Source organism: Scyliorhinus torazame, chromosome 4 (genome assembly GCF_047496885.1).
Source record: "Scyliorhinus torazame isolate Kashiwa2021f chromosome 4, sScyTor2.1, whole genome shotgun sequence".
In the NCBI taxonomy this organism is placed as follows: Eukaryota; Metazoa; Chordata; class Chondrichthyes; order Carcharhiniformes; family Scyliorhinidae; genus Scyliorhinus; species Scyliorhinus torazame.
In genome coordinates, this window is record NC_092710.1 from 13,756,691 (window position 1) to 13,782,985 (window position 26,295).

At 49.9% G+C, this 26,295-nt stretch overlaps 1 protein-coding gene across 2 annotated transcripts in view; it reads right to left on the reverse strand.

The window, feature by feature from the left end:
* Window positions 1-26,295, reverse strand: part of LOC140410123 (uncharacterized) — a 69,592-nt gene that overhangs the window by 29,810 nt on the left and 13,487 nt on the right. Inside the window, exons 3-7 of one of the 2 annotated variants that reach the window (XM_072498076.1) lie at window positions 24,123-24,254; window positions 23,701-23,745; window positions 5,620-5,784; window positions 1,995-2,108; window positions 78-134 (exon numbers count right to left, since the gene is read on the reverse strand). In XM_072498076.1, coding sequence (XP_072354177.1) covers window positions 78-134; window positions 1,995-2,108; window positions 5,620-5,784; window positions 23,701-23,745; window positions 24,123-24,254 — 513 coding nt within the window. The remainder of the gene's footprint in view (window positions 1-77; window positions 135-1,994; window positions 2,109-5,619; window positions 5,785-23,700; window positions 23,746-24,122; window positions 24,255-26,295) is intronic. The other variant, XM_072498077.1, reaches the window with a different exon arrangement.

Genomic DNA, 26,295 nt, shown 5'->3' on the forward strand with positions numbered 1-26,295 from the left:
TCTTTATTGCTCTTTTAAGCAGCACATTCCAGTTCAGAACAGCTCGCTCCTGACTTTCGACACATCGTGTTACTTACAATGCACCGAGTTGGCTTCCTCTTCAGCTCAATCGTGAAGGATCCTGAAATAATATACTGGAAAAGATATTAAACAGAAGGCAAAATGTTAGAGCTGGGTTTGAACTAGCTTCATCAGCACAACTTTTTACTCAAAGTTACCCAGACGTATGTGGGGGGGGTTAATGTGACATGCAAGTCATTGGGAAGATGCTGTCGTAGTGGTAATGTCACTGGACTAATAATTCACAGGCCCATACTAATGCCCTGGTGACACGGTGAATATCAAATGGTGGAATTTAAATTCAATCAGTAAAATCTAGAATTGAAGGCTTGCCTCAGTAAAGTAACTAAAACACTACCATTGATAGTTGTAAAAAACCCATATGGTTCACTAATGTCCTTTCGGGAAGAAAATCTGCCATTCTTACCCGTCTGACCTACATGTCAGAACAATGTGGTTGCCTCTCAACTGTCACCTGAAATGACCTACCAAGCACAGTGGCACAGTGGTTAGCACCGCTGCCTCGCAGCACCAGGGACACAGGTTCAATTCCCGCCTTGCCTGCGTGGAGTTTGTACATTCTCCCCCTGTCTGCACGGGTTTCCTCCGGGTGCTCCGGATTCCTCCCATAGTCCAAAGATGTGCAGGTTAGGTGGATTGGCCGTGTTAAATTACCCCTTTGTGTTTGAAAGATGGGGTTATTGGGTTCCTGAGATAGGGTGGGTTATGGGCCTGGGTAGGGTGTTCTTTGGGGGGGGGGGGGGGTCGGGGTCGGTACAGATTCGATGGGCCGAATGGCCTCCTACCCCACTGTAGTGATTCTAAGCCACTCTGTTCAAGGCAATTAGGTATGTGTGACAATGCGAGCCTTGACAGTGATGCCCATCCCTCACAAAGCAAGAAATAAAAAACCAGGGACACATTCTTTCTCTGCTCTGCCACCTTTTAGTGTGGTTCCAGATGAAAACATGAGCGAATACATTACAAATCCCGTACCAGCCTCCCCGAACAGGCGCCGGAATGTGGCGACTAGGGGCTTTTCACAGTAACTTCATTTGAAGCCTACTTGTGACAATAAGCAATTTTCATTTCATTTTCAAATCCAACACAGTGAAACGTCTGTCAGATTTCAGCACAAAATTCGTTCCTACACTATTTTGCACGATATTAAAAAGCATCTAGTCAAGCCCCCAGATTTGGACAGGAGTGTGCATAGCTGCAATTCGGGCTTGGTGGTCAGCCTGACTTGACTAACACCCCATCTGCCCAGTGGTCACTGAGAGAATTCTTCTCCCACATTCCCAGTTGTTTCTGGCCAATGGTAACCCCCAGGATGTTGATCGTGGCTGAAGGTAATGTCTTGAATGTCAAGGAACGATTGTTTGATTCTCTCTCGTTGGAGATGGTCATTGCCTGGCACTTATGTGGCACAAGCATTATTTTCCACTTGTCAGCCAAGCCTGAAAGTTGTCCAGGTCATGTTGCATTTGGGCATGGGCTGCTTCTGTATCTGAGGAGTCATGAATGGTCCTGAACATTGTGCAGTCATCCGTGATCATCCCCACTTCTGACCTTATGATGGAAGGAAGGTCATTAATGAAGCAGCTGAAGATGGTTGGGGCGAGGACACGACCCTGAGGAACTCCTGCAGTGATGTGCAGGGACTGAGATGATTGACCTCCAACCACCACACCCATCTCACATAGAAACATACATAGAAAATAGAAACAGGAGGAGGCCATTCGAGGGCCCTTCTTTGTACCAGGTATGACTCCAACCAGCGGAGGGCTTTCTCCCTGATGCAAACTGACTCCAGTTTTGCTCCATGATGCAAGGGCAGGAATTATTTCTGTGCAGTACAGTAGTAATAGCTAATGGTGTCCTCATCATACATGACTGTGACAATTTGACCAAGATATAAGGGAGAAACTGACCCAAATTCCAGTCCAAAATGAGACGCCAGATTTTCCCGCGACTGAATAGATGAGCGATACGGACAGAGGGACTCCAAAGACAAGCTGGATAATGCCGATCAATATCTGTGTAGCCTAGAGTGAAGGGAACACAGGGAAATAATAATACTCCAAGTAAAAATAAAATGAGTAACAACTGAAGGCTCTAAAGTGGAATAGGCTGTAACCTTAATCTGCTGGTGAGTTATTTTGGGGACAGAATTTCTGCTTACCGATACTACCAGACCTGTTCATGGTGAATCGATCGCCTTTTCGTTACAAGGCCTGATTTTTAGGTCAAGCAACATGGAAAAAAAAGAGGTGAAATGCACTGCCGAAAAGAGCAGTCAAAGCAGTTTAAAATGTTGAGAGGTATTGGGGGAAATATTGAAGGACGATAGGGAAAGGACAGGTTGGGGTAGGGGGAAATGGGAATATTTGTATCGCTTTCACTGGAATGTTGAGTCGAATGGCCCCATCTGTGATATATCAAAATCACACCTGGCATAAAATGGCTGCTAAATCGCGAAGAGCCTTGTTTCATGATATCTGCATTGATCAATTTCACCCCACCTAACTCGAAATTACCCGTGGTAGCTCAACATTTAGTGAAGCATACTTGATCTCATTATTCACATTACAACTTTTAGCAAGGGCCGGGGTTCTGGAGCACTATACTGTCAGCAGCCTCCCTGTTCAGTGAGAATCCCAAAGAGCTTGTAAATATCTGTTATGGTTACTTTGCCCCCATGTCCTTATATATCTGGCTATCCATTACTCTTCTCTCATTTGCTTCCTCCTGGGAAGTAATCAGGGGGAAGAACTGGTGCTGTGGCAGCGTTATCCTCCATCCTAATCACATTAGTGATTTTGCACCATTTTAAAAATAAATTAGTCCTTGAAATAATCATTCATTAAAGGAGTATCTTTAAAATTATAGCATTGTTTGACTCCGGTGGCGGCCATGGTGAGTGGTCGCACATTTGGTGGCTCCCGCTCGTGGTGGAACTTTTGGACCTTTTCTCCAGCTAACGGGTGGATTGGCTGATTTAAAAAGGTGCAGGAGGGGTGGTAGGGGAGAGTGCCCCACCGGTGGTGAGATTTGTGGATCAGAAGTGGCCGAAAAAAAGGGAACAGTTGGTGAAAGTTGTAGTGGTGCCTGTGACACAGAAGATGGCGGAGGGTCAGGGATCGGCCCTACCTCTCATTGGTCGACGGAGCAGCTGGTGGGTTCACCCGGTTTTCAGGGTACAAATTGAACATGGGTAAAAGTGAGGTCTTTCCGATCCAGGCGAGGGGGCAGGAGAAGAGATTGGGGCAGATGTCGATCAAGGTGGGTGGGGGGAAGCTTTCAGTACTTAGGCATTCAGGTGGTGTGGGGGTGGGAGCAGCGGCATAAGTTAATCTGGCGCGGTAGGTGGAGCAGATGGGAGACTTTAGAAGGTGGGATGCGCTCCCGCTGTCATTGATGGGGAGGGTTCAGACGATGAAGATGACGGGCCTCCCGAGGTTGTTGTTTGTTTTTCAGATCCTCCCAATCTTCATTCCCAGGGTGCTTTTCAGGAATGTGAATGTGGTGATTGCAGGGTTGTAAGAAGAGGGCGGGTAAAACTCCACGGGTGAAGAAGGTGCTGCTGGAGCTCGGTCGAGGCAAGGGCTGACTCTCCCGAACTTTATAAATTACTATTTGGCGGCGAATATAGCGATGGTCAGGACATGGGTAGTGGGGGAGGGGTCGCTGTGGGAGCAGATGGAGGCAGCTTCAGTTTAGGGGCACTGCTAACGGCGTCTTTGCCGTTCTCACCAGCCAGGTACTCCACAAGCCTGGTAGTGGCGGCGGCTCTGAGGGTGTGCGGCAACACATAGGGCTGGAGAGGGCGTCGGTGTGGGCACTGATATGTGGCAACCGCCGGTTTGCTCCTTGGAAGGGGCGGGTGGGGGGTGGAAGGGGTGTTTTGGAGGTGGCAGCGGGCAGGGATCGAGCGGTTTGGAGAATCTGTTTATAGATGGGGCCTTTCCGTGTTTGGAAGAGTTGGAGGAGGAGTTTGAGCTGCCCGGTGGGAATGTGTTTTGCTACTTGCAGGTGAGGGAGGCAAGAAGGGGATAAGGTAGTGTCAAAAGCGGGAGTGGGGGAGGAGTAGGTATCAGAAATCTATAAAGAGCTTAAGGATTGGGAGGGAGCCCTGACAGGGGAGGTGAAGCGGAAGTGGGAGGAAGAGATGGGTGGGGAGTTGGGAGGCTGGGTTATGGGAGGACGTCCTGAGGCAAGTCAATGCATCCTCGTCGTGTGCCAGGCTCAGCCTGATACAATTCAAGGTGGGCACAGGGCACATATGACCGTGGCCCGAATGAGCAGGTTCTTTGAAGGGGTGGAGGACAGGTGTGGGCAGTGTGCGGGAGGGCCTGCGAATCATGTCCATATGTTTTGGGCATGTCCGAGGCTAAGGGGATTCCGGCAAGGATTTGCCGACGTCATGTCCGCGGTATTGAAAGTACGGGTGGTTCCTAGTCCAGAGGTGGTGATTTTTGGAGTGTCGTAAGACCTGGAATCCAGGGGGCGAGAGGGGTCGATGTCTTGGCCTTTGCCTCCCTGGTAACCCGGAGACGGATAAAGGGGATGTTTAGCACAGGGCTAAATCGCTGGCTTTGAAAGCAGACCAAGGCAGGCCAGCAGCACGGTTCAATTCCTGTAACAGCCTCCCCGAACAGGCGCCGGAATGTGGCGACTAGGGGCTTTTCACAGTAACTTCATTTGAAGCCTACTTGTGACAATAAGTGATTTTCATTTCATTTTTTCATTTCATCTTGTTGGAACGGAGGGACTCAGAACCCCCAAATCGAGGGTGTGGGTTAATGACATGGCTGCGTTTCTCAGGCTTGAGAAGATCAAGTTCGCCCTGAGGGGATCGGATCGATGCGAGGGTTTGCCTGGAGGTGGCAGCCGTTTATCGACTTCTCTGGGAAAGATTAAGCTGTCAGCAGTGGGGGAGGGGTGGGGGTGAAAAAGGGGAGGAGGCATGGGGAGTTGGGTAAGGTGTGGGCAGCTTGGTGGGGAATTGTGGTTGGGGAGTTTTTTATGTCGGCCATGTTGGCTGGGTTTTGTTTTGCTTGGTTGCTTATTCTGTTAAAATTTATAATATAAATGCCTCAAAAAAATATAAAAAAAAAAAAAAATTATAGCATTTTTCCGACCTGAAGATAGCAGCAGAGGGGAAACGTAGCAAAATATACGGGCGGTCTAGTTTCATGTGAGTCATGTGGTTTTGCGTGTGTATCAATCCAAAGTCTCAAATGGTTTGGCTGTTCTGGGTGCTTTTATCAGTTTCATTGTGAGCTAGAACCAACCAGCTCCCCACAGCCCACAGAAAACAAAACCTGAAGGAACACAGTGACGGCTGAATGAAAGAGGTTGAAATGAATGTGAACCATGAGGACAAGGATTGAACTGAAAATTGTCACCACGTTGAAGATCGAGTGTGTAAAATTTAACGTAGGAGTGGTTTGTTAACAAACCCTCATATATAACTTGCATCGTGAGCATATTGAACGCATACTAGGGACTGCCATTGTTTCATGCTTAAGGAGCTATAAGAGATGTGATGTTTACTCCCAAAGCTTTGAGTTCTCTCCTGAGAATCCACATCTCGGATGAGGCTGCAGATGTCGTGGAGTTGACCTGCACTGCCACTGGAATTCTGGTGCATTCTCTTGACACATGGTGAGTTTTGCCTTCAACCTTCCTCCCTTCAACCGGAGTGGGAAAAGACGGCGTCTGTTGAGAGAAGAGATCAGTCATCCTTCCATTAGGGTTTTCATCAATCTTGATGAAAGTTTTTTCCAATGTTAGCATTTCAGAACAGAATCAATAGGGGCAGGAGGAGGATTTTAATTCCTCTTCTCTACCTTATCACCATAACCCTTAATTCCCTCAGTGTCCCAAAATCTCTCAATTTCAGTCTTTAATATTCTCAAATATATATCCTTAAAGCTCTAACGCTCCATTCCAGGCAACATCCTGTTGAATCGCCTCTGAAACCCCACCATGCAATCATCTATCATCTCCTTCCTATAGTGAGGTGACCAGAACTGCACACAGCACTCTAGTTGTGGCCTAACGTTCTGTGCAGCTCCAACATAATATCCCTGCTTTTATATTCTGTGCCACGACTGATAAAGGTCCCATAAGCTTTCTTAACTACCCTATTCAAATGCTCTGCCACCTTCAGGGATCTGTGAACAAGTACCCAAAGATCCATCTGTTCCTCTGAGCTTCCGACCATTCATTACATACTCCTTTGTTCTGTTTCTTCTTTCAAAGTGCATCACCTCGCACTTATCGGATTGAAATACCATCCACCACTGCTTCTCCCATCTGACCAACCCACCGATATCTTCCTGTCACCTCCGACCCGCTTCTTCACTGTTAACCACCCTACCTATCTTGGTGTTGTCTGCAAACTTACTTGTCATTCCCCTCACCATCTCGTCTACATCATTTATATATATAAAACAAACAATAAGGGACCCAGCACTGATCCCTGTGATATGCTGCTAAGCACTGATCCCTGTGATACGCTGCTAAGCACTGAACCCTGCGATAGGCTGCTAAGCACTGATCCCTGTGATACGCTGCTAAGCACTGATCCCTGTGATACGCTGCTAAGCACTGATCCCTGTGATACGCTGCTAAGCACTGATCCCTGCGATACGCTGCTAAGCACTGATCTCTGTGATAGGCTGCTAAGCACTGATCCCTGTGATACGCTGCTAAGCACTGATCTCTGTGATAGGCTGCTAAGCACTGATCTCTGTGATACGCTGCTAAGCACTGATCTCTGTGATACGCTGCTACGCACTGATCCCTGTGATACGCTGCTAAGCACTGATCTCTGTGATAGGCTGCTAAGCACTGATCTCTGTGATACGCTGCTAAGCACTGATCTCTGTGATACGCTGCTACGCACTGATCCCTGTGATACGCTGCTAAGCACTGATCCCTGTGATACGCTGCTAAGCACTGATCCCTGTGATACGCTGCTACGCACTGATCCCTGTGATATGCTGCTAAGCTCTGATCCCTGTGATACGCTGCTAAGCACTGATCCCTGTGATAGGCTGCTAAGCACTGATCCCTGTGATACGCTGCTAAGCACTGATCCTTGTGATACGCTGCTAAGCACTGATCCCTGTGATACGCTGCTATGCACTGATCTATGTGATAGGCTGCTAAGCACTGATCTCTGTGATACGCTGCTAAGCACTGATCCCTGTGATACGCTGCTAAGCACTGATCCCTGTGATACGCTGCTAAGCACTGATCCCTGTGATACGCTGCTAAGCACTGATCTCTGTGATACGCTGCTACGCACTGATCCCCGTGATAGGCTAATAAGCACTGATCCCTGTGATACGCTGCTAAGCACTGATCCCTGTGATACGCTGCTAAGCACTGATCTCTGTGATACGCTGCTAAGCACTGATCCCTGTGATACGCTGCTAAGCACTGATCCCTGTGATACGCTGCTAAGCACTGATCCCTGTGATAGGCTGCTAAGTACTGATCTCTGTGATACGCTGCTAAGCACTGATCCCTGTGATACGCTGCTAAGCACTGATCCCTGTGATACGCTGCTAAGCACTGAACCCTGTGATAGGCTGCTAGGCACTGATCCTTGTGATACGCTGCTAAGCACTGATCCCTGTGATACGCTGCTAAGCACTGATCCCTGTGATACGCTGCTAAGCACTGATCTCTGTGATACGCTGCTAAGCACTGATCCCTGTGATAGGCTGCTAAGCACTGATCCTTGTGATACGCTGCTAAGCACTGATCCCTGTGATACGATGCTGAGCACTGATCCCTGTGATACGCTGCTAAGCACTGATCCCTGTGGTACGCTGCTAAGCACTGATCCCTGTGATACGCTGCTAAGCACTGATCCCTGTGATACGCTGCTAAGCACTGATCCCTGTGATACGCTGCTAAGCACTGATCCCTGTGATAGGCTGCTAAGCCCTGATCCCTGTGATACGCTGCTAAGCACTGATCCCTGTGATAGGCTGCTAAGCACTGATCCCTGTGATACGCTGCTAAACACTGATCTCTGTGATACGCTGCTAAGCACTGATCCCTGTGATAGGCTGCTAAGCACTGATCCCTGTGATACGCTGCTAAGCACTGATCTCTGTGATACGCTGCTAAGCACTGATCCCTGTGATACGCTGCTAAGCACTGATCCCTGTGATACGCTGCTATGCACTGATCCCTGCGATAGGCTGCTAAGCACTGATCCCTGTGATACGCTGCTAAGCACTGATCCCTGTGATACGCTGCTAAGCACTGATCCCTGTGATACGCTGCTAAGCACTGATCCCTGTGATAGGCTGCTAAGCCCTGATCCCTGTGATACGCTGCTAAGCACTGATCCCTGTGATACGCTGCTAAGCACTGATCCCTGCGATGCGCTGCTAAGCACTGATCCCTGTGATAGGCTGCTAAGCCCTGATCCCTGTGATAGGCTGCTAAGCCCTGATCCCTGTGATACGCTGCTAAGCACTGATCTCTGTGATACGCTGCTAAGCACTGATCCCTGTGATAGGCTGCTAAGCACTGATCCCTGTGATAGGCTGCTAAGCACTGATCCCTGTGATACGCTGCTAAGCACTGATCTCTGTGATACGCTGCTAAGCACTGATCCCTGTGATACGCTGCTAAGCACTGATCCCTGTGATACGCTGCTAAGCACTGATCCCTGTGATACGCTGCTAAGCACTGATCCCTGTGATACGCTGCTAAGCACTGATCTCTGTGATACGCTGCTAAGCACTGATCTCTGTGATACGCTGCTAAGCACTGATCCCTGTGATACGCTGCTAAGCACTGATCCCTGTGATACGCTGCTAAGCTCTGATCCCTGTGATAGGCTGCTAAGCACTGATCCCTGTGATACGCTGCTAAGCACTGATCCCTGTGATACGCTGCTAAGCACTGATCTCTGTGATACGCTGCTAAGCACTGATCCCTGTGATACGCTGCTAAGCACTGATCCCTGTGATACGCTGCTAAGCACTGATCCCTGTGATACGCTGCTAAGCACTGATCCCTGTGATACGCTGCTAAGCACTGATCTCTGTGATACGCTGCTAAGCACTGATCTCTGTGATACGCTGCTAAGCACTGATCCCTGTGATACGCTGCTAAGCACTGATCCCTGTGATACGCTGCTAAGCACTGATCCCTGTGATACGCTGCTAAGCACTGATCCCTGTGATATGCTGCTAAACACTGATCTCTGTGATACGCTGCTAAGCACTGATCCCTGTGATACGCTGCTAAACACTGATCTCTGTGATACGCTGCTAAGCACTGATCCCTGTGATACACTGCTAAGCACTGATCCCTGTGATACGCTGCTAAACACTGATCTCTGTGATACGCTGCTCAGCACTGATCCCTGTGATACGCTGCTAAGCACTGATCCCTGTGATACGCTGCTAAGCACTGATCCCTGTGATATGCTGCTAAGCACTGATCCCTGTGATACGCTGCTAATCACTGATCTCTGTGATACGCTGCTAAGCACTGATCCCTGTGATACGCTGCTAAGCACTGATCCCTGTGATACGCTGCTAAGCACTGATCCCTGTGATAGGCTGCTAAGCCCTGATCCCTGTGATACGCTGCTAAGCACTGAACCCTGTGATACGCTGCTAAGCACTGATCTCTGTGATACGCTGCTAAGCACTGATCCCTGTGATAGGCTGCTAAGCACTGATCCCTGTGCTACGCTGCTAAATACTGATCTCTGTGATACGCTGCTAAGCACTGATCCCTGTGATAGGCTGCTAAGCCCTGATCCCTGTGATACGCTGCTAAGCACTGATCCCTGTGATACGCTGCTAAGCACTGATCCCTGTGATAGGCTGCTAAGCACTGATCCCTGTGATAGGCTGCTAAGCACTGATCCCTGTGATACGCTGCTAAGCACTGATCCCTGTGATACGCTGCTACGCACTGATCCCTGTGATACGCTGCTAAGCACTGATCCCTGTGATACGCTGCTAAGCTCTGATCCCTGTGATAGGCTGCTAAGCACTGATCCCTGTGATACGCTGCTAAGCACTGATCCCTGTGATACGCTGATAAGCACTGAACACTGTGATAGGCTGCTAAGCACTGATCCCTGTGATACGCTGCTAAGCACTGATCCCTGTGATACGCTGCTAAGCTCTGATCCCTGTGATAGGCTGCTAAGCACTGATCCCTGTGATATGCTGCTAAGCACTGATCCCTGTGATACGCTGCTAAGCACTGATCCCTGTGATACGCTGCTAAACACTGATCTCTGTGATACGCTGCTAAGCACTGATCCCTGTGATACGCTGCTAAGCACTGATCCCTGTGATAGGCTGCTAAGCACTGATCCCTGTGATACGCTGCTAAGCACTGATCTCTGTGATACGCTGCTAAGCACTGATCCCTGTGATACGCTGCTAAACACTGATCTCTGTGATACGCTACTAAGCACTGATCCCTGTGATACGCTGCTAAGCACTGATCCCTGTGATACGCTGCTAAGCACTGATCCCTGTGATAGGCTGCTAAGCACTGATCCCTGTGATACGCTGCTAAGCACTGATCCCTGTGATACGCTGCTAAACACTGATCTCTGTTATACGCTGCTAAGCACTGATCCCTGTGATACGCTGCTAAGCACTGATCCCTGTGATATGCTGCTAAGCACTGATCCCTGTGATACGCTGCTAAGCACTGATCTCTGTGATACGCTGCTAAGCACTGATCCCTGTGATACGCTGCTAAGCACTGATCCCTGTGATACGCTGCTAAGCACTGATCCCTGTGATACGCTGCTAAGCACTGATCCCTGTGATACACTGCTAAGCACTGATCCCTGTGATACGCTGCTAAACACTGATCTCTGTGATACGCTGCTAAGCACTGATCCCTGTGATACGCTGCTAAGCACTGATCCCTGTGATACGCTGCTAAACACTGATCTCTGTGATACGCTGCTAAGCACTGATACTCTGTGATACGCTGCTCAGCACTGATCCCTGTGATACGCTGCTAAGCACTGATCCCTGTGATAGGCTGCTAAGCACTGATCCCTGTGATAGGCTGCTAAGCACTGATCCCTGTGATACGCTGCTAAGCACTGATCCCTGTGATACGCTGCTAAGCACTGATCCCTGTGATACGCTGCTAATCACTGATCTCTGTGATACGCTGCTAAGCACTGATCCCTGTGATACGCTGCTAAACACTGATCTCTGTGATACGCTGCTAAACACTGATCTCTGTGATACGCTGCTAAGCACTGATCCCTGTGATACGCTGCTAAACACTGAAATCTGTGATACGCTGCTAAACACTGATCTCTGTGATACGCTGCTAAGCACTGATCCCTGTGATACGCTGCTAAGCACTGATCCCTGTGATACGCTGCTAAGCACTGATCCCTGTGTAATCTCCAAAGTCTAACTTTCAAATTTGGCAGCCCTATACCCCCCTCACTGTCTGTGGCCTCGCGACCCTCAAGTTCGATCCGCCTTCCCTGTTTGCGAACTTCACCCCGGATTGCAAACCCGTCGCCACCAGGAGCAGACGGTACAGTGCCCAGGACAGGACCTTCATCAGATCGGAGGTCTAGCAGCTACTGCGGGAAGGTATCATCGAGGCCAGCAACAGCCCCTGGATAGCCCCTGGTAGTTGTAAAGACTGGGGAGAAACATAGGACGGTCATTGACTACAGTCAGACCATCAATCGGTACACGCAGCTCGACGCATACCCCCTCCCACGCATATCTGATCTGGCTAATCAGATTGCACAGTACCAGGTCTTCTCTGCAGTGGACCTGAAATCTACCTACCACCAGCTCCCCATCCAAAAGGCGGACTGCGTTCGAAGCAGACGGCCGCCTTTACCACTTGCTTAGGGTTCCCTGCGGCGTCACTAATGGGATCTCGGTCTTCCAACGGGTGATGGACCGAATGGTTGACCAGTACGGGCTGTGGGCCACGCTCCCGTACTTCGATAACGTCACCATCTGCGGCCACGACCAGCTGGACCACGACCCTAACCTTTTCAAATTTCTCCACACCGCAAAACTCCTGAACCTCACGTGTAACAAGTGCGTGTTCAGCACCAACCGCTTAGCCATACTTGGCTATGTGGTGCAAAATGGAGTTCTAGGGCCCCACCCCGATCGCAAGCGCCCCCTCATGGAACTCCCCCTCCCCCACTGCCCCAAGGTCCTCAAACGATGCCTGGGGTTCTTTTAATACTACGCCCAGTGGGTCCCTAACTATGCGGACAAGGCCCGCACTCTCATCCACTCCACAGTTTTCCCCCTGATGGCTGAGGCCCACCAGGCCTTCAACCGTATCAAGGCCGACATCGCCAAGGCCGCGATGCACGTGGTCAACGAGACCCTCCCCTTTCAAGTCAAGAGCGATGCATCAGACATCGCTCTGGCCGCCACCCTCAACCAGGCAGGCAGACCCGTGGCATTCTTTTCCTGCACCTCCATGCCTCCGAAATTCGCCACTCCTCTGTCGAAAAGGGGGCCCAAGCCATCGTTGAAGCTGTGCGGCATTGGAGGCATTACCTGGCCGGCAGGAGATTCACTCTCCTCATTGACCAACGGTCGGTAGCCTTCATGTTCAATAATACACAGCGGGGCAAGATCAAAAACAATAAAATCTTGAGGTGGAGGATCGAGCTCTCCACCTACAATTACGAGATTTTGTATCGCCCCGGTAAGCTCAACGAGCCCCCCGATGCCCTATCCCGAGGTACATGTGCCAGCGAACAAGTGGGCCGAATCTGGGCCCTACACGATGGTCTCTGTCACCCAGGGGTCACCCGGTTCTTTCACTTCATAAAGGCCCGCAACCTACCCGACTCTATTGCGGAAGTCAGGGCGGTCACCAAAGACTGCCAGGTCTGCGCGGATTGCAAACCGCACTTCTGCCGGCCAGACCGAGCACAGCCGGTGAAGGCCTCCCGTTCCTTTGAACGCCTCAGCATGGATTATAAAGGGCCCCTCTCCTCCTCCACGTACTTCCTGAACATGGTCGATGAATACTCCAGATTCCCCTTCGCCATCCCATGCCCCAATATGACGTCTGCCATAGTCATCAAAGCCCTCAACAGCATCTTCACTCTGTTCGGTTTCCCCGCTTACGTCCACAGCGACCGGGGATCCTCCTTTATGAGTGATGAGCTGCGTCAGTTCCTGCCCAGCAAGTGCATTGCCTCGAGCAGGACGACCAGCTACAACCCCCGGGGAAACGGGCAGGTGGAGAGGGAGAACGGGACGGTCTGGAAAGCCGTCCTGCTGGCCCTACGGTCTAAAAATCTGCTAGGGAGGACCGCTGGCAGGAGGTCCTCCCTGACGCCGTCCACTCCATCCGATCGTTACTTTGTACTGCGACTAACAAAACCCCCCATGAACGTCTCCTTGCCTTCCCTAGGAAGTCTACCTCCGGGGTTTCACTCCCAACGTGGCTGGCAGCCCCAGGACCCGTCCTCCTCCGCAAGCACGTGCGGCTCCACAAGGTCCTACCCCCCCTCCAATTGCCCCGGCGCCATCCACCCTCCCCCAGCACACCTCACCAAAGCCCCCGCTCCAGGATGATCCGTCCTCCCATTGGTTCCACCGAGGGATGAAGATGAGGACTACACGCTCCCGGAGTCACAGGCGACCAAGCCGGCGCCTGCATCACCACCGGGACTGCGGCGCTCACAACGGAGGATTAAGGCACCCGACCGGCTCTTTTGTGAACTTTCACCAAACTGTACTCTTTAAAAATGCTCACATACCATGTAAATAGTGTTTACAAATGCTCACATACCATGTAAATAGTTTTCCACCACCCCCACTGGACTCTTTTTTAACAGGGGGTGAATGTGGTAGTCACCACTGTTTGTATAATACGTATACGAGAGGTAATACGGTAAGGCTCCTTTACTACAGGTACGGGGGTAGATCCCTGCCTGGTGGCTCCACTCAGTAGACGGAGTATAAACGTGTGTGCTCACCGAGCTGCAGCCATTTCGGCAGCAGCTGCAGCAGGCAACAGATCTCTGCTTAATAAAGCTTTGATTACTCTCTACTCTCGTCTAGTCGTAATTGATAGTGCATTACTCCCACAGCATCTCGGGATGCAATTCGTCCGGGCCTGGGAAGTTATAAAAAACATCATGGTGGGAATCCCCGACGTCGACACGCATCGACTCATCATGGGGGGGGCACTTTAACTATGTACAGGACCCACGGATGGACAGGTCGAACCCCAAAACGGGAATAACCTCTAACACGGCGAAATTCATGGAGCAGATTGGGGCAGTGGGCTTATGGCAGTTCAACCATTCAGAGGAGGCTTTCTCCTTCTCCCAGGTACAGAATGTACATACACCGATCGACTTCTTTGTAGTGGGAAAATAGGTGCTTCCAGGGATAGTAAGAGCGGAATACTCTGCGATTGGAATCTCCAACCATGCTCCATGTTAAGTGGATGTGAGGTAGGAGCCGGCCGTGCCCAACACCCCCTGTGAAGTTGGACACGGTCTTCCTGGTCAATAAGGCTTTCTGCGAGAAACTTTCACAGGCCATAGACGAGTACATCTCTAATAACCGGAATGGGGAGGTCTCACCCTCGATGTTCTGGCGGCGTTGGAAGCTGTGATCAGGGGTGAAATTATTGCGTACAAAGCACGAAGAGATAGGGAAGAGAGGGTGGCGAGGCAATAGCTAGTCGACTCCATATTGGAAGTAGACGGGAAATACTCCGAGGTCCCGACTGTAGAGCTCCTGGCGGAGAGGAAAAAAGCTACAAATGAACTTTGACCTGCTCTCCACGAGGAAAGTAGTACACCAACTCCGCCAGGCACAGGGGCCCCTATATGAACATGGCGACAATGTCAGCTTCCTGCTGGCTCACCAGCTGGGAAAGCAGGTAGTCACGAGCGAAATAGCACAGGTTAGAGAAAACAGAGGCAAACCAGCAGTGAAGCTGGAAAAGGTCAAGGAGGCATTTGAGGCCTTCGACCGAGGGCTGTACACCTCCGAGCCCCCAGCAGGGGACTTGGGGACAAAACGGTTCTTCGATGGACTGGACATACCAGTTGTAGGGGAGGATTGGAAACTGGGGTTGGAAGTACCACTAGAACTGGGAGAAGTCATTGAGAGCATCAACTCCATGCAGGCAGGGAAGGCGCCGGGACCAGGTGGATTCCTGGTAGACTTCGACAAAAAACTTGCAACAGCACTGGCCGCGCACTTGCGACGGTTGTTCACAGATTCGCTGGTGAGGGGCTCCCTGCCACCTGCACTAGCACAAACCTCAATCTCGTTGATACCCAAAGAAAGACAATGACCCAACTGAATGCGAGGTCTACATTTCGCTGTAAAACATAGATGCGAAAATATTGGCCAAGATTCTAGCCAAGCAACTGGAGGACTGCAGACCAGAGGTGGTAGCAGACGACCAGACAGGCTTTGTCAAAGGTAACATCAGACATTTGCTGAACGTGATAATGACTCCACTGAGGAAGAAAGCATCGGAGGTGATCATTTCCCTGGATGGTGCAGAAAATGCCTTCGACAGAGTTGAATGGAAGTACCTCATAGAGGTACTGGAGCAGTTTGGGCTTGGAACAGAGTTCACTGCCCGAGGGAAACTCCTATACAGCGCTCCCATGGTAAGCATACGGATGAACACCACCAGCCCTAAGTACATCCAGCTACACCGAAGCACTGGGCAGAGATGCCCACTGTCCCCGCTGCTGTTCGCCCGAGCGATCGAACCACTAGCCATCACGCTCAGGGCGGTAAAGAATTGGAAGGGGATCCGGAGAGGAGACAGAGAGTACTGTATCTCGCTCTATGTGGATGACCTGCTCCTCTACATCTCGGACCCGCAAAGCAGCACGAAGGGGATCATCGCGCTCTTGAAAGAGTTTGGAACCTTCTCGGGCTACAAACTCAACCTGAGAAAAAGTGAGATCTTCCCAGTGAACCCGCAAGAGGGAGGGGCAGAGCTGGCGGGGCTGCCATTCAAACAGGACCGACACAAATTCCGCGACCTGGGGATCCAAATCGCCCATGACTGGACACGGATCCACCTGCCTGGTGGAGGAAGTTAAAAAGGACCTGAAGAGGTGGGACACATTCCCACCTCTCCCTGGCAAGGAGAGTGCAGACAATCAAGATGAACGTATTTCCCAGGTTCCTCTTCCTGTTCATATCATATCAATCTCACCTTCATATCCCCAAGGCCTTCTTCAACTCAGTGGAAATATTGACCCTGGCATTTGTGTGGGTAGGGAAAGAATCCTGGGATCGCCCAAAAAGTCCTGCTGAGAACGAGAAGCATGGGGGGCCTATCCCTCCCAAACCTGCAATATTACCACTGGACACAACAGCAGAAAGGGGTGGATAGAGGAGCTGGAAGATGAATGGGTGAGAATGGAGGACGGCTCCTGCACGGGAACCTCCCTCCCAGCCCTGGCCACAGCAGTGTTCCCATCCCCCCACCCCCGCCAAGCACTCAACGAGTCCGGTGGCGATGACCACACTCCGCCCGTGGAACCAACTACGACAGCACTTCGGTTTAACCAAAATGTCCATTAAGGCCCCCATCTCAACAACCACAGGTCACACCCAGCCAAAATGGATGCCGCCTTCAAAAAGTGGAGACAGTATGGGGAGACGTTGACAGTTCGGGACTTGTACGCAGTCAACAGACTGACAACACTAGAGGAACTACAGAGAAGCTCCAGCTGACAGGGAGAAACAGGCTAAGATAAATGCAGGTCAAAAACATCTTACATGGGGAAACAAGGACATATCCACGACCACTACAACAATCGCTATTAGAGGATCTACTGGACACGGACATCTTAGGGAGGGGGAACTGCAGCGACCTGTATGGGCGACTACTGGGAAGGGCACACACACCACTGGACGGGATAAGGGAAAAGTGGGAGGAAGACCTAGGACTCTGGAGTGGAGCATTGCACAGGCTCAACACCTCCACATGTGCAAGGCTAAGCCTAATGCAGCTCAAACTGGTACACACAGCTCACTTAGCCAGAACCCGAATGAGCAGGTTCTTCCTGGAGGTGGAGGACAAATTGGCATGGAGCCAAACCGTGTTCAACACATCACAAGATCCATGGCATCACGCCACCCCATCAGGAACAGGTTCAAAGACCCGAAGAGGGGAGGGGGCACGCCAGACGAACAGAAGGGGAGGCGGATCAGGAGGAAGGGGGAGGAGCAGGGGGTCCAACTAAAACTAAGCGCCTACTGAAAAACAAGAAATTGTAACTGATGTAAAGAACGAAAGACAACCAATGTAAATAATGGAAGACAACCTATGTATATATCTTTCCTGTGCTTGTTCACGCTCACCTCTGCACTGTATAACATGAAAAACCTTTAATAAAATCAATTTTTAAAAAAAAGCTGATATCTCCTCACGTCCTATGTTGCTCAAGGTCCTCACAGTCCCATTTCCTGAATTCTGTACCTCCATCCTCCTCCTCTTGAGTGAACACCGATGAGAAGTATTCATTTAACACCTGCCGCTTCACACACACATTGCTCCCTTGGTCTCGAATGGACCCTACTCTTTCCTGTTAACCTCTTCCCCTTAATGTATTTGTAGAGTATCTTAGGGTTCTCCTTAATCTTATTTGCAAGTTCTTTTTCATGCCCCCTTTCTGCACTTCTAATTGCATTCTCAGGATCAAAGTCGCTATTGGCTATTGATAGATTTTTCTCTGGATGACGCATTTGCTTTCTTCCATCTCACTGTTGCTGAGCAGAAAGGCCCACAGCCAATAGCGACGATTGATCCTGAGAATGGAACCAGCGATGCCTATATGAGAGGGGGGAGGTGAGAGTGTGTGTGAGAGGGGGGGGGGGGGGGTGAGAGTGTGTGTGAGGGGGAGGGGGGTGAGAATGTGTGTGAGGGGAAGGTGAGATTGTGTGTGAGGGGGGGGGGTGAGCATGTGTGAGGGGAGGGTGAGTATGTGAGGGGTATTGAGAGTGTGTGAGAGGGGAGGGTGAGTGTGTGAGGCGTGGTGAGAGTGTGTGTGTGAGGTGGAGGTGAGTGTGTGTGAGGGGGCGGGTGAGTGCGGGGGGGATGAAAGTGTGTGTGTGATGTGTGGAATGAGCGTGTGTGAGGGGAGGGTGAGTGTGTGAGGGGTGGTGGGAGTGTGTGAGACAGGGGTGGGTGAGAGTGTGAGAGGAGGGAATGAATTTGTGTGAGGGAGAGAAGGGTGTGTGTGAGAAATGAGAGTGAGTGTGTGTGAGAGAAAGGGGTGAGTGTGTGTGTTTGTGAGAGAAGGGTATTTGTGAGTGTGTGTGGTAGTCACCACTGTTTGTATAATACTTGTATTAGAGGTAATACGGTAAGGCTCCTGTACTGCAGGTACAGGGGTAGATTCCTGCCTGCTAGCTCCGCCCAGTAGGCAGAGTATAAATGTGTGTGCACACCGAGCTGCTCCCATTTCTGGTAGCAGCTGCAGGAGGCAACACATCTCTGCTTAATAAAGCCTTGATTACTCTCTGCTCTCGTCTCGTCGTAATTGATAGTGCATCAGTGTGAGAGAAAGGGGTGAGTGTGTGTGTTTGTGTGAGAGAGAAGGGTGTGTGAGTGTGAGAGAGAAGGGTGTGTGAGTGTGAGAGAAAGGGGTGACTGTGCACGTGTTGGTGAAAGATAAGGGTATGTGTGTGAGAGAGGGGAGTATGTGTGAGAGAGAGGAGGTGTCATGTGAGGGTACCTTTAAGACATGGATGTGTAAGCAATGTACCTTTAAGAAAACAGTGATTCAGAGAGCGGGTGGGGCTCAGCTCAGGTCAGCCATTTTGAGGTTTCAGTTTGGTTTTGCAGTTTTGAAAAGTGCCTGGCTGGTTTTGCTGAGAGCAGTTTCAAAGTGCCTGGCTGGTTTTGCTGAGAGCAGCTTCAAAGTGCCTGGCTGGTTTTGCTGAGAGCAGTTTCAAAGTGCCTGGCTGGTTTTGCTGAGAGCAGCTTCAAAGTGCCTGGCTGTTTTGCTGTGAGCTGATTAAAAGGAGAAAGCCAGTTTGAGACAGCAGCTTGAGAAGTTCTGGTTTGCTGTGAGTTGCTTGAAGGTAGAAAGCCAGGTTTGAGAAAGCAGCTTGGGGTGTGTCTGTGTGTTTCCAGAGAGTTTGCAGGAAGAAAGCAAGGTGCTGGAGCTGAAGTCAACCAAGCTAATATATCTCTGCCATTCTACAGAAAATATATATATCCGTTAACCTGATGTGATTCTGTTTAAAGGTCTCTTGGAAGTTTGAAGGAACATTTTGAGGAATTATTTACTGCTGCAATATTTTCTGAGTTATCTTTGAAGTAAGGGGTGTTAAGAGATCCAATGTTTATTTAAGAGGTTAAGTTGAGTTCATGGAATAAACATTGTTTTGTGTTTAAAAACCCACGTGCCCATAATTGTAATCCCACACCTAGGGAACAAGCCGTGTGCTAGGAAAAGCAACAAATCCATTAAAGGGGGAGGTCGGTTGAACTCCATGATACATTTTGGGGTTCTGAAAAGGCCCCGCCCATAACACATGCAAGTCAGCTTGCTGCACAGCAAATCAGCACACTCAGCTCGAAGCATTTTGGCAGCGACATAGAGGAAGGTGCCAGCGCCATTAGTGCTGTGACGTACGCCATAAAGAAACGTGGTCTCAGTGCTGGTGGCCATTTTAAGCGGCCGACAAGAGCCGCCATCTTGTGCCAGAAATGTGGCAATCGACATGGCCCATGGTAATGTCCGGCCTTTGGAAACGACGGTTCCAGGTGCTGCCCATTTTGTAAAAACCATGGGCGGGATTCTTCGGAAACTGGTGGGGCGGGCAACTCCTGCGCGAAGGAGTGGCGTGAACCACTATGGCGTCGGGCCGCACCTTCAGGGGCTAGGCCGGCGCTGGAGTGGTTCGCTCCGCGGATCCTGGTCCCGCCGGTAAGTACCTACCGTAACATACGCCGGCGGGAAAGCGGGCGACCACTCGGCCCACTCGGCCAGAGAATCGCCGGGGGGGGGGCACTGTCAACGGCCCCCGACCGGCGTGGGGTCGGAGAACCCCGCCCAATGTTTTTCACGTCCCGCAATGGACCAGATGGAATCGATCAATGCAGTTAATGAGATGACCCTTGATAAGTTATTTTTCGTGGCTCTCTTCGCAACCAAGGACGCAATGAGTCCGCAAACAAAACAAGGAAGACGTTTTGATGACCAGTTGGATTGGCAGTGCTAACCCAGCTGATACTGTCGAAAGCAGATGGACCATTCGAGTGACATTAAACGACACACAGATAAACTTGACACTGAAGCGCAGGCCAACCTCCTCAGTCTGGGCGATCGGCACAGCCTGCGAAAGTTGCAATATTTTCTTTGGTATCTTTGAAGTCAGGGGTGTTAAGAGATCCACTATTTATTTAAGATGTTAAGTTGAGTTCATGGAATAAACAGTGTTTTGTGTTTAAAAACTCACGTGTCCATAATTGTAATCCCACACCTAGGGAACAAGCCGTGTGCTCGGAAAAACAACAAATCCATTAAAGGGAGAGGTTGGCTGAACTCCATGATACATTTTGGGGTTCTGAAAACGCCTCACGCATAACAGAGGTGTGTGTGTGTGTGTGTGTGTGAGAGAGAGAGAGAGAAGGGTGTGTGTTTTAGAGAAGGGGGTGAGTGTGTGTGTGTTTGTGAGAGTGAAGGGTGTGTGAGAGAAGGGGGTGAGTGTGTGTGTGTGTGTGAGAGTGAAGTGTGTGTGTGTGTGAGAGAGAAGGGGTGTGTGTGTGAGAGAGAAGGGTGTGTGTGTGAGAGAGAAGGGGTGTGTGTGTGAGAGAGAAGGGTGTGTGTGTGTGAGAGAGAAGGGCGTGTGTGTGAGAGAGAGAAGGGTGTGTGTGTGAGAGAGAGAAGGGTGTGTGTGAGAGAGAGAGAAGGGTGTGTGTGTGAGAGAGAGAAGGGTGTGTGTGAGAGAGAGAGAAGGGTGTGTGAGAGAGAGAGAGAAGGGTGTGTGTGTGAGAGAGAGAGAAGGGTGTGTGTGTGAGAGAGAGAGAAGGGTGTGTGTGAGAGAGAGAAGGGTGTGTGTGTGAGAGAGAGAGAAGGGCGTGTGTGAGAGAGAGAAGGGTGTGTGTGTGAGAGAGAGAAGGGGGGTGTGAGAGAGTGAAGGGTGGGTGTGTGTGAGAGAGAAGGGTGGGTGTGTGTGTGAGGGAGAAGGGTGGGCATGTCTGAGAGAGAGAAGGGTGGGCGTGTCTGAGAGAGAGAAGGGTGGGCGTGTCTGAGAGAGAGAAGGGTGGGCGTGTCTGAGAGAGAGAAGGGTGGGTGTGTGTGAGAGAGAGAAGGGTGGGTGTGTGTGTGAGAGAGAGAAGGGTGTGTATGAGAGAAAGAAGGGTGGGTGTGAGAGAGAGAAGGGTGGGTGTGAGAGAGAGAAGGATGGGTGTGAGAGAGAGAAGGGTGGGTGTGAGAGAGAGAAGGGTGGGTGTGTGTGTGAGAGAGAGAAAGGTGGGTGTGTGAGAGAGAGAAAGGTGGGTGTGTGTGAGAGAGAAGTGTGGGTGTGTGTGAGAGAGAAGGGTGGGTGTGTGTGAGAGAGAGAAGGGAGTGAGTGTGCGTGAGAGAGTGTGTGAGAGAAGGGAGTGAGTGTGCGTGAGAGAGTGTGTGAGAGAAGGGAGTGAGAATGTGAGACGTGAATGTCTGCGTAAGAGAGCTGGGTGAATGGGTCCGATATAAGAAACAGCTTTCCAGCATCATTCCTCTTCTTAAAAATGGCTAAAAGTAAGACTGAAAGTATTTTTTTAATAAGTCATTTAAAAATTATTAGCATATTACCCAATCCTAAAGTGGCTACTCCTTCCAAGGTTTAATGTTCAAGGGCAATGAGGGGGTGAGGAGGGATTGGTTGTGGCGTGACCAGGGATGAATGTGAGCGGGCTATTAGCTGGTGAATGTATTTGTCACTCAGTGCCTCTTCCTAATTCTTAATATACGGATAGATACAGCTAGAAAAGATTTGTTTATATTTGATACATAAGAACATAAGAATTAGGAAAAGGAGTAGGCCATCTGGCCCCTCGAGCCTGCTCCGCCATTTAATGAGATCGTGGCTGATCTTTGTGGACTCAGCTCCACTCTCTGGCCCGTACACCATATCCCCGAATCCCTTTATTCTTTAGAAAGGCATCTATCTTTTTCTTAAAAACGTTTAAAGGAGGAACCTCAACTGCTTCACTGGGCAAGGAATTCCAGAGATTCACAACCCTTTGGGTGAAGAAGTTCCTCCTACACTCCGTCCTAAATCTACCTCCCCTTATTTCCTCCTTAATGATAGATTCCAGCATTTTCCCTACAACCAAAGTTAAGCTTACCGGCCTATAATTACCCGCTTTCTGCCGACCTCCTTTTTTAAACAGTGGTGTCACGTTTGCTATTTCCAATCCTCTGGGACCACCCCAAGGTCTAGTGAATTTTGATAAATTATCACTAGTGCGTTTACAATTTCCCTAGCCATCTCTTTTAACACTCTGGGATGCATCCCATCAGGGCCAGGAGACCCATTAGCTTGCACAATACTGCCTCCTTAGTGATTACAATCATCTCAAGGTCCTCACCTATCATATCCTTATTTCCATCAGTCACTGGCATGTTATTTGTGTCCTCCACTGTGAAGACTGACCCAAAAAACCTGTTCAGCTCCTCAGCCATTTCCCCGTCTCCTATTATTAAATCTCCCTTCTCATCTTCCAAAGGACCAATATTTACCTTAGCCACTCTTTTTTGTCTTATATATTTGTAGAAGCTTTTACTATCTGCTTTTATGTTCTGAGCCAGTTTACTTTCATAGTCTATCTTACTCTTCTTTATGGCTTTTTTAGTAGCTTTCTGTTGTCCCCTAAAGACTTCCCAGTCCTCTAGTCTCCCACTAATACTGTGGTTCGCACCCATTTCACAGCGAGAAAGGGTCGTCGACATTATGAGACTACTTGGGAGTTCCCCAATACTCTTGGGAGATCACTAGGGGTTCCATTGATGGAAAATTTTAGGAAACCCTGGTCGAGAACATAAAGGGTTGATGTGGTACTGAGTACAGTACTGCCCAAATGTAAAAGAGTACATGACCCACACCCAGGGTCAGTCCAGCGTTGGACAAAGTTGTGTGCACCAGTAGGCACGGAGACAGCCTCCAGCTTGCACCCTGTATCTTTGTCAATAAAAACTTTCCGTTAACCTGTGTATGACTACAAAGACTTCTTCAGACCTACAAAACTGTATCACCAACACCCTACAACACCATTGATTCGAAACCAAATTGGACCAGCCATATAATCACTGTGGCTGGGAATCCTGCGGAGAGTAACTCACCTCCTGACCCACCCCCCTCGGCCCCCCCCCCCCCCCCCCCCCCCCCCCAAAAGCCTGTCCACCATCTACAAGGCACAAGTCAGGAGTGTGAGGGAATACTCTCCACTTGCCTGGATGAGCGCAGCTCCAACAACACTTGAAGCTAGACACCATCCAGGACAAAGCAGCCCCGCTTGATTGCTCCCCTTCCACAAACATTCACTCCCTCCCCCACCGACGCACAGTGTCAGCCGTGTGTCCCATCTACAAGATGCACTGCAGGAACTCACCAAGGCTCCTTCGGCAGCACCTTCCAAACCCATGACCACCACCACCTAGAAGGACAAGAGCAGCAGTTACCTGGGAACCCCACCAACTGGAAGTTCTCCTCCAATCACTGACCACCGTAACTTCGAAATGGAAGTCATTTATGGAAATATATTCGCTGTTCTGTCACCATCACTGGGACAAAATCCTGGAACTCCGTCCCTGACAGTGTGGGCATCTCGACACCACATGGCCTGCAGCAGAAGACAACTTACCTTCTCAAAGGCAATTCAGGACAGACATTAAAAGCCAGACTTGCCAGCAATATCAACATCATAGGAGAAAAAAGGAGGAGTTAAGCTCCTGTGGTTAATTAAGATTGTCGTCCAAAGAGGTAGAAAGGATAAAGAGCAGGATAAAAGATTGACAGTTCAAATGCACTTACCTTCAGCTGCTGAGGACTATGCTGGGGTATGGCTGGTGCGGGCCTGTTGAAATGAGGATTTGCCATTGCCACTGGCTCTGATGTTAATACCTGCACCTCCAAGGCCTGAACTGACTGTTCCTGAACAACTGGCTAGAAGATGAAATTAACATTGTGACATCTTTTATTAGACAGTGTAAATGAGAGAAAACTCCAAACATCTTTTGTGGGAGCCACGAAGAGTCCAACATGAGTTTGTGAGTCAAACAAAACTTTATTTACATTAAATGTTGCACAGCAGCAGTAGTTCACTACTGGTCTATTGAGCCGGTACTGAACTGATCGGCTCTATTTATATAACAGAAAAGGTTCACGATTGCACCTCCCTTATTTCCCAAGACCCATGGGGTAAGCGATTGTCCCTACCCAATAGGATAGGAGCAGGTTACATAACATCGAAAAGTCTGCGAGCCCCTTATTATAACTCACACTAAGTCCCTTTCATCTGTCAGCCAGGACACCCCGACTGAGTTTACTGCTTTCCAGTCCAACAACAACTCCATTTGCAAATTGCTCGAACCTCGTGTTCAAAATTCATGGCTTCACCTCAATTTCCCACTTCGTCCAGTCCCTACAACCCTCCCTATCTCTGTAATCTCCTCCAGCCTCTAAAACCCTCCCCATCTCTGTCACCTCCTCCAACCCTCCCTATCTCTGTAACCTCCTCCAGCCCCGACAACCTTCCCTATCTCTGTAACCTCCTCCAGCCCCGACAACCCTCCCTATCTCTGTAACCTCCTCCAGCCCCTACAACCCTCCCTATCTCTGTAACCTCCTCCAGCCCCGACAACCCTCCCTATCTCTGTAACCTCCTCCAGCCCCTACAACCCTCCCCATCTCTGTAACCTCCTCCAGCCCCTACATCCCTCCCTATCTCTGTAACCTCCTCCAGCCCCTACAACCCTCCCTATCTCTGTAACCCCCTCCAGCCCCTACAACCCTCCCTATCTCTGTAACCTCCTCCAGCTGCTAAAACCCTCCCTATCTCTGTAACCTTCCCCAGCCTTTAAAACCCTCCCCATCTCTGTAACCTCCTCCAGTCCCTCCACCTCTCCCTATCCCTGTAATCTCCTCCAATCCTCTGAGATCTATGTGCACCTCTAATTCTCCCTTCTTGAATATCCTCCAATGTTATTTGTCCACGATTGGCAGCTGTGCCTTAACTGCCTGAAGCCTGGGAACACCCTCCATAAACCTCTGCCCCTCTCTCTCTTCAAGATGCTCTTTAAAACCTCCCTCCTTGACCAAACTCTAATTACCTGTTCTAGTATCTCTTTGCTAGGAATTACATTTTGTTTGAATCTGCCTTGTGTGAAACGCCTTGCGATGTTTCACTTTGTTAAAGGTTATATATCAATGCAAACTATTGTCTGAAATGGCCCTGCACAGGTGAGAACTGAGAAGCCGTACAAAACCAATGGGACTTGTTACTCGTGATTGCTAATTGTCAGCTTGGCTGATTCGATGGACTTGCCAGAGTTGGAAGGCTAAGAGTTTCATGTCCATCCCCAGACAGGAACCGATAGTCCAGGCTAATACTTCAGTCGTGGGGACGTGCTGCATGGCATGGCGTTTGACCTTTCGGATAGTCCTGCTGATCCATTCAAGTGAAAGGTAACAACAAGCTGCATTTTCCTGGCGGGTTTAACATTGGTGCTTCCCAGGGACATTTAATCAAACAAAATTTGACACCAAGTCACGTGAAAAGAAAAAGCTTCGTCACAGAGGGGCTTCTTAAAGGATGGAGAAAGGCAGAGAAAGATCGAGAGGGGGCAGAAACGTAAAGGGGGGAAATTCCAGTCCTCCTGGTCAAAGCGGCAGAAGGCATGACTGCCAATAGCGGAAATCAAGGAAATGCAAGGCCATAGAATTGGAGGACAGTAGAGATTTTGGAGAGTTGCAGGGGGATGGAGGAAGTTACAGAGATAAGGGCGGGTTTGAGGCTGTGATTAAAGGACGAGAATTTTAAAATGGAGGGCAGCATGTGGTCATTCCGTTTTTTGATTATTTTTAAATTAAGGGGCAATTTAGCGTGGCCAATTCACCTACCCGGTATATCTTTGGGTTGTGAGGGCGAGACCCACGCAGACACTGGGAGAATGTGCAAACTCCACACGGACAGTGGCAAGGGGCC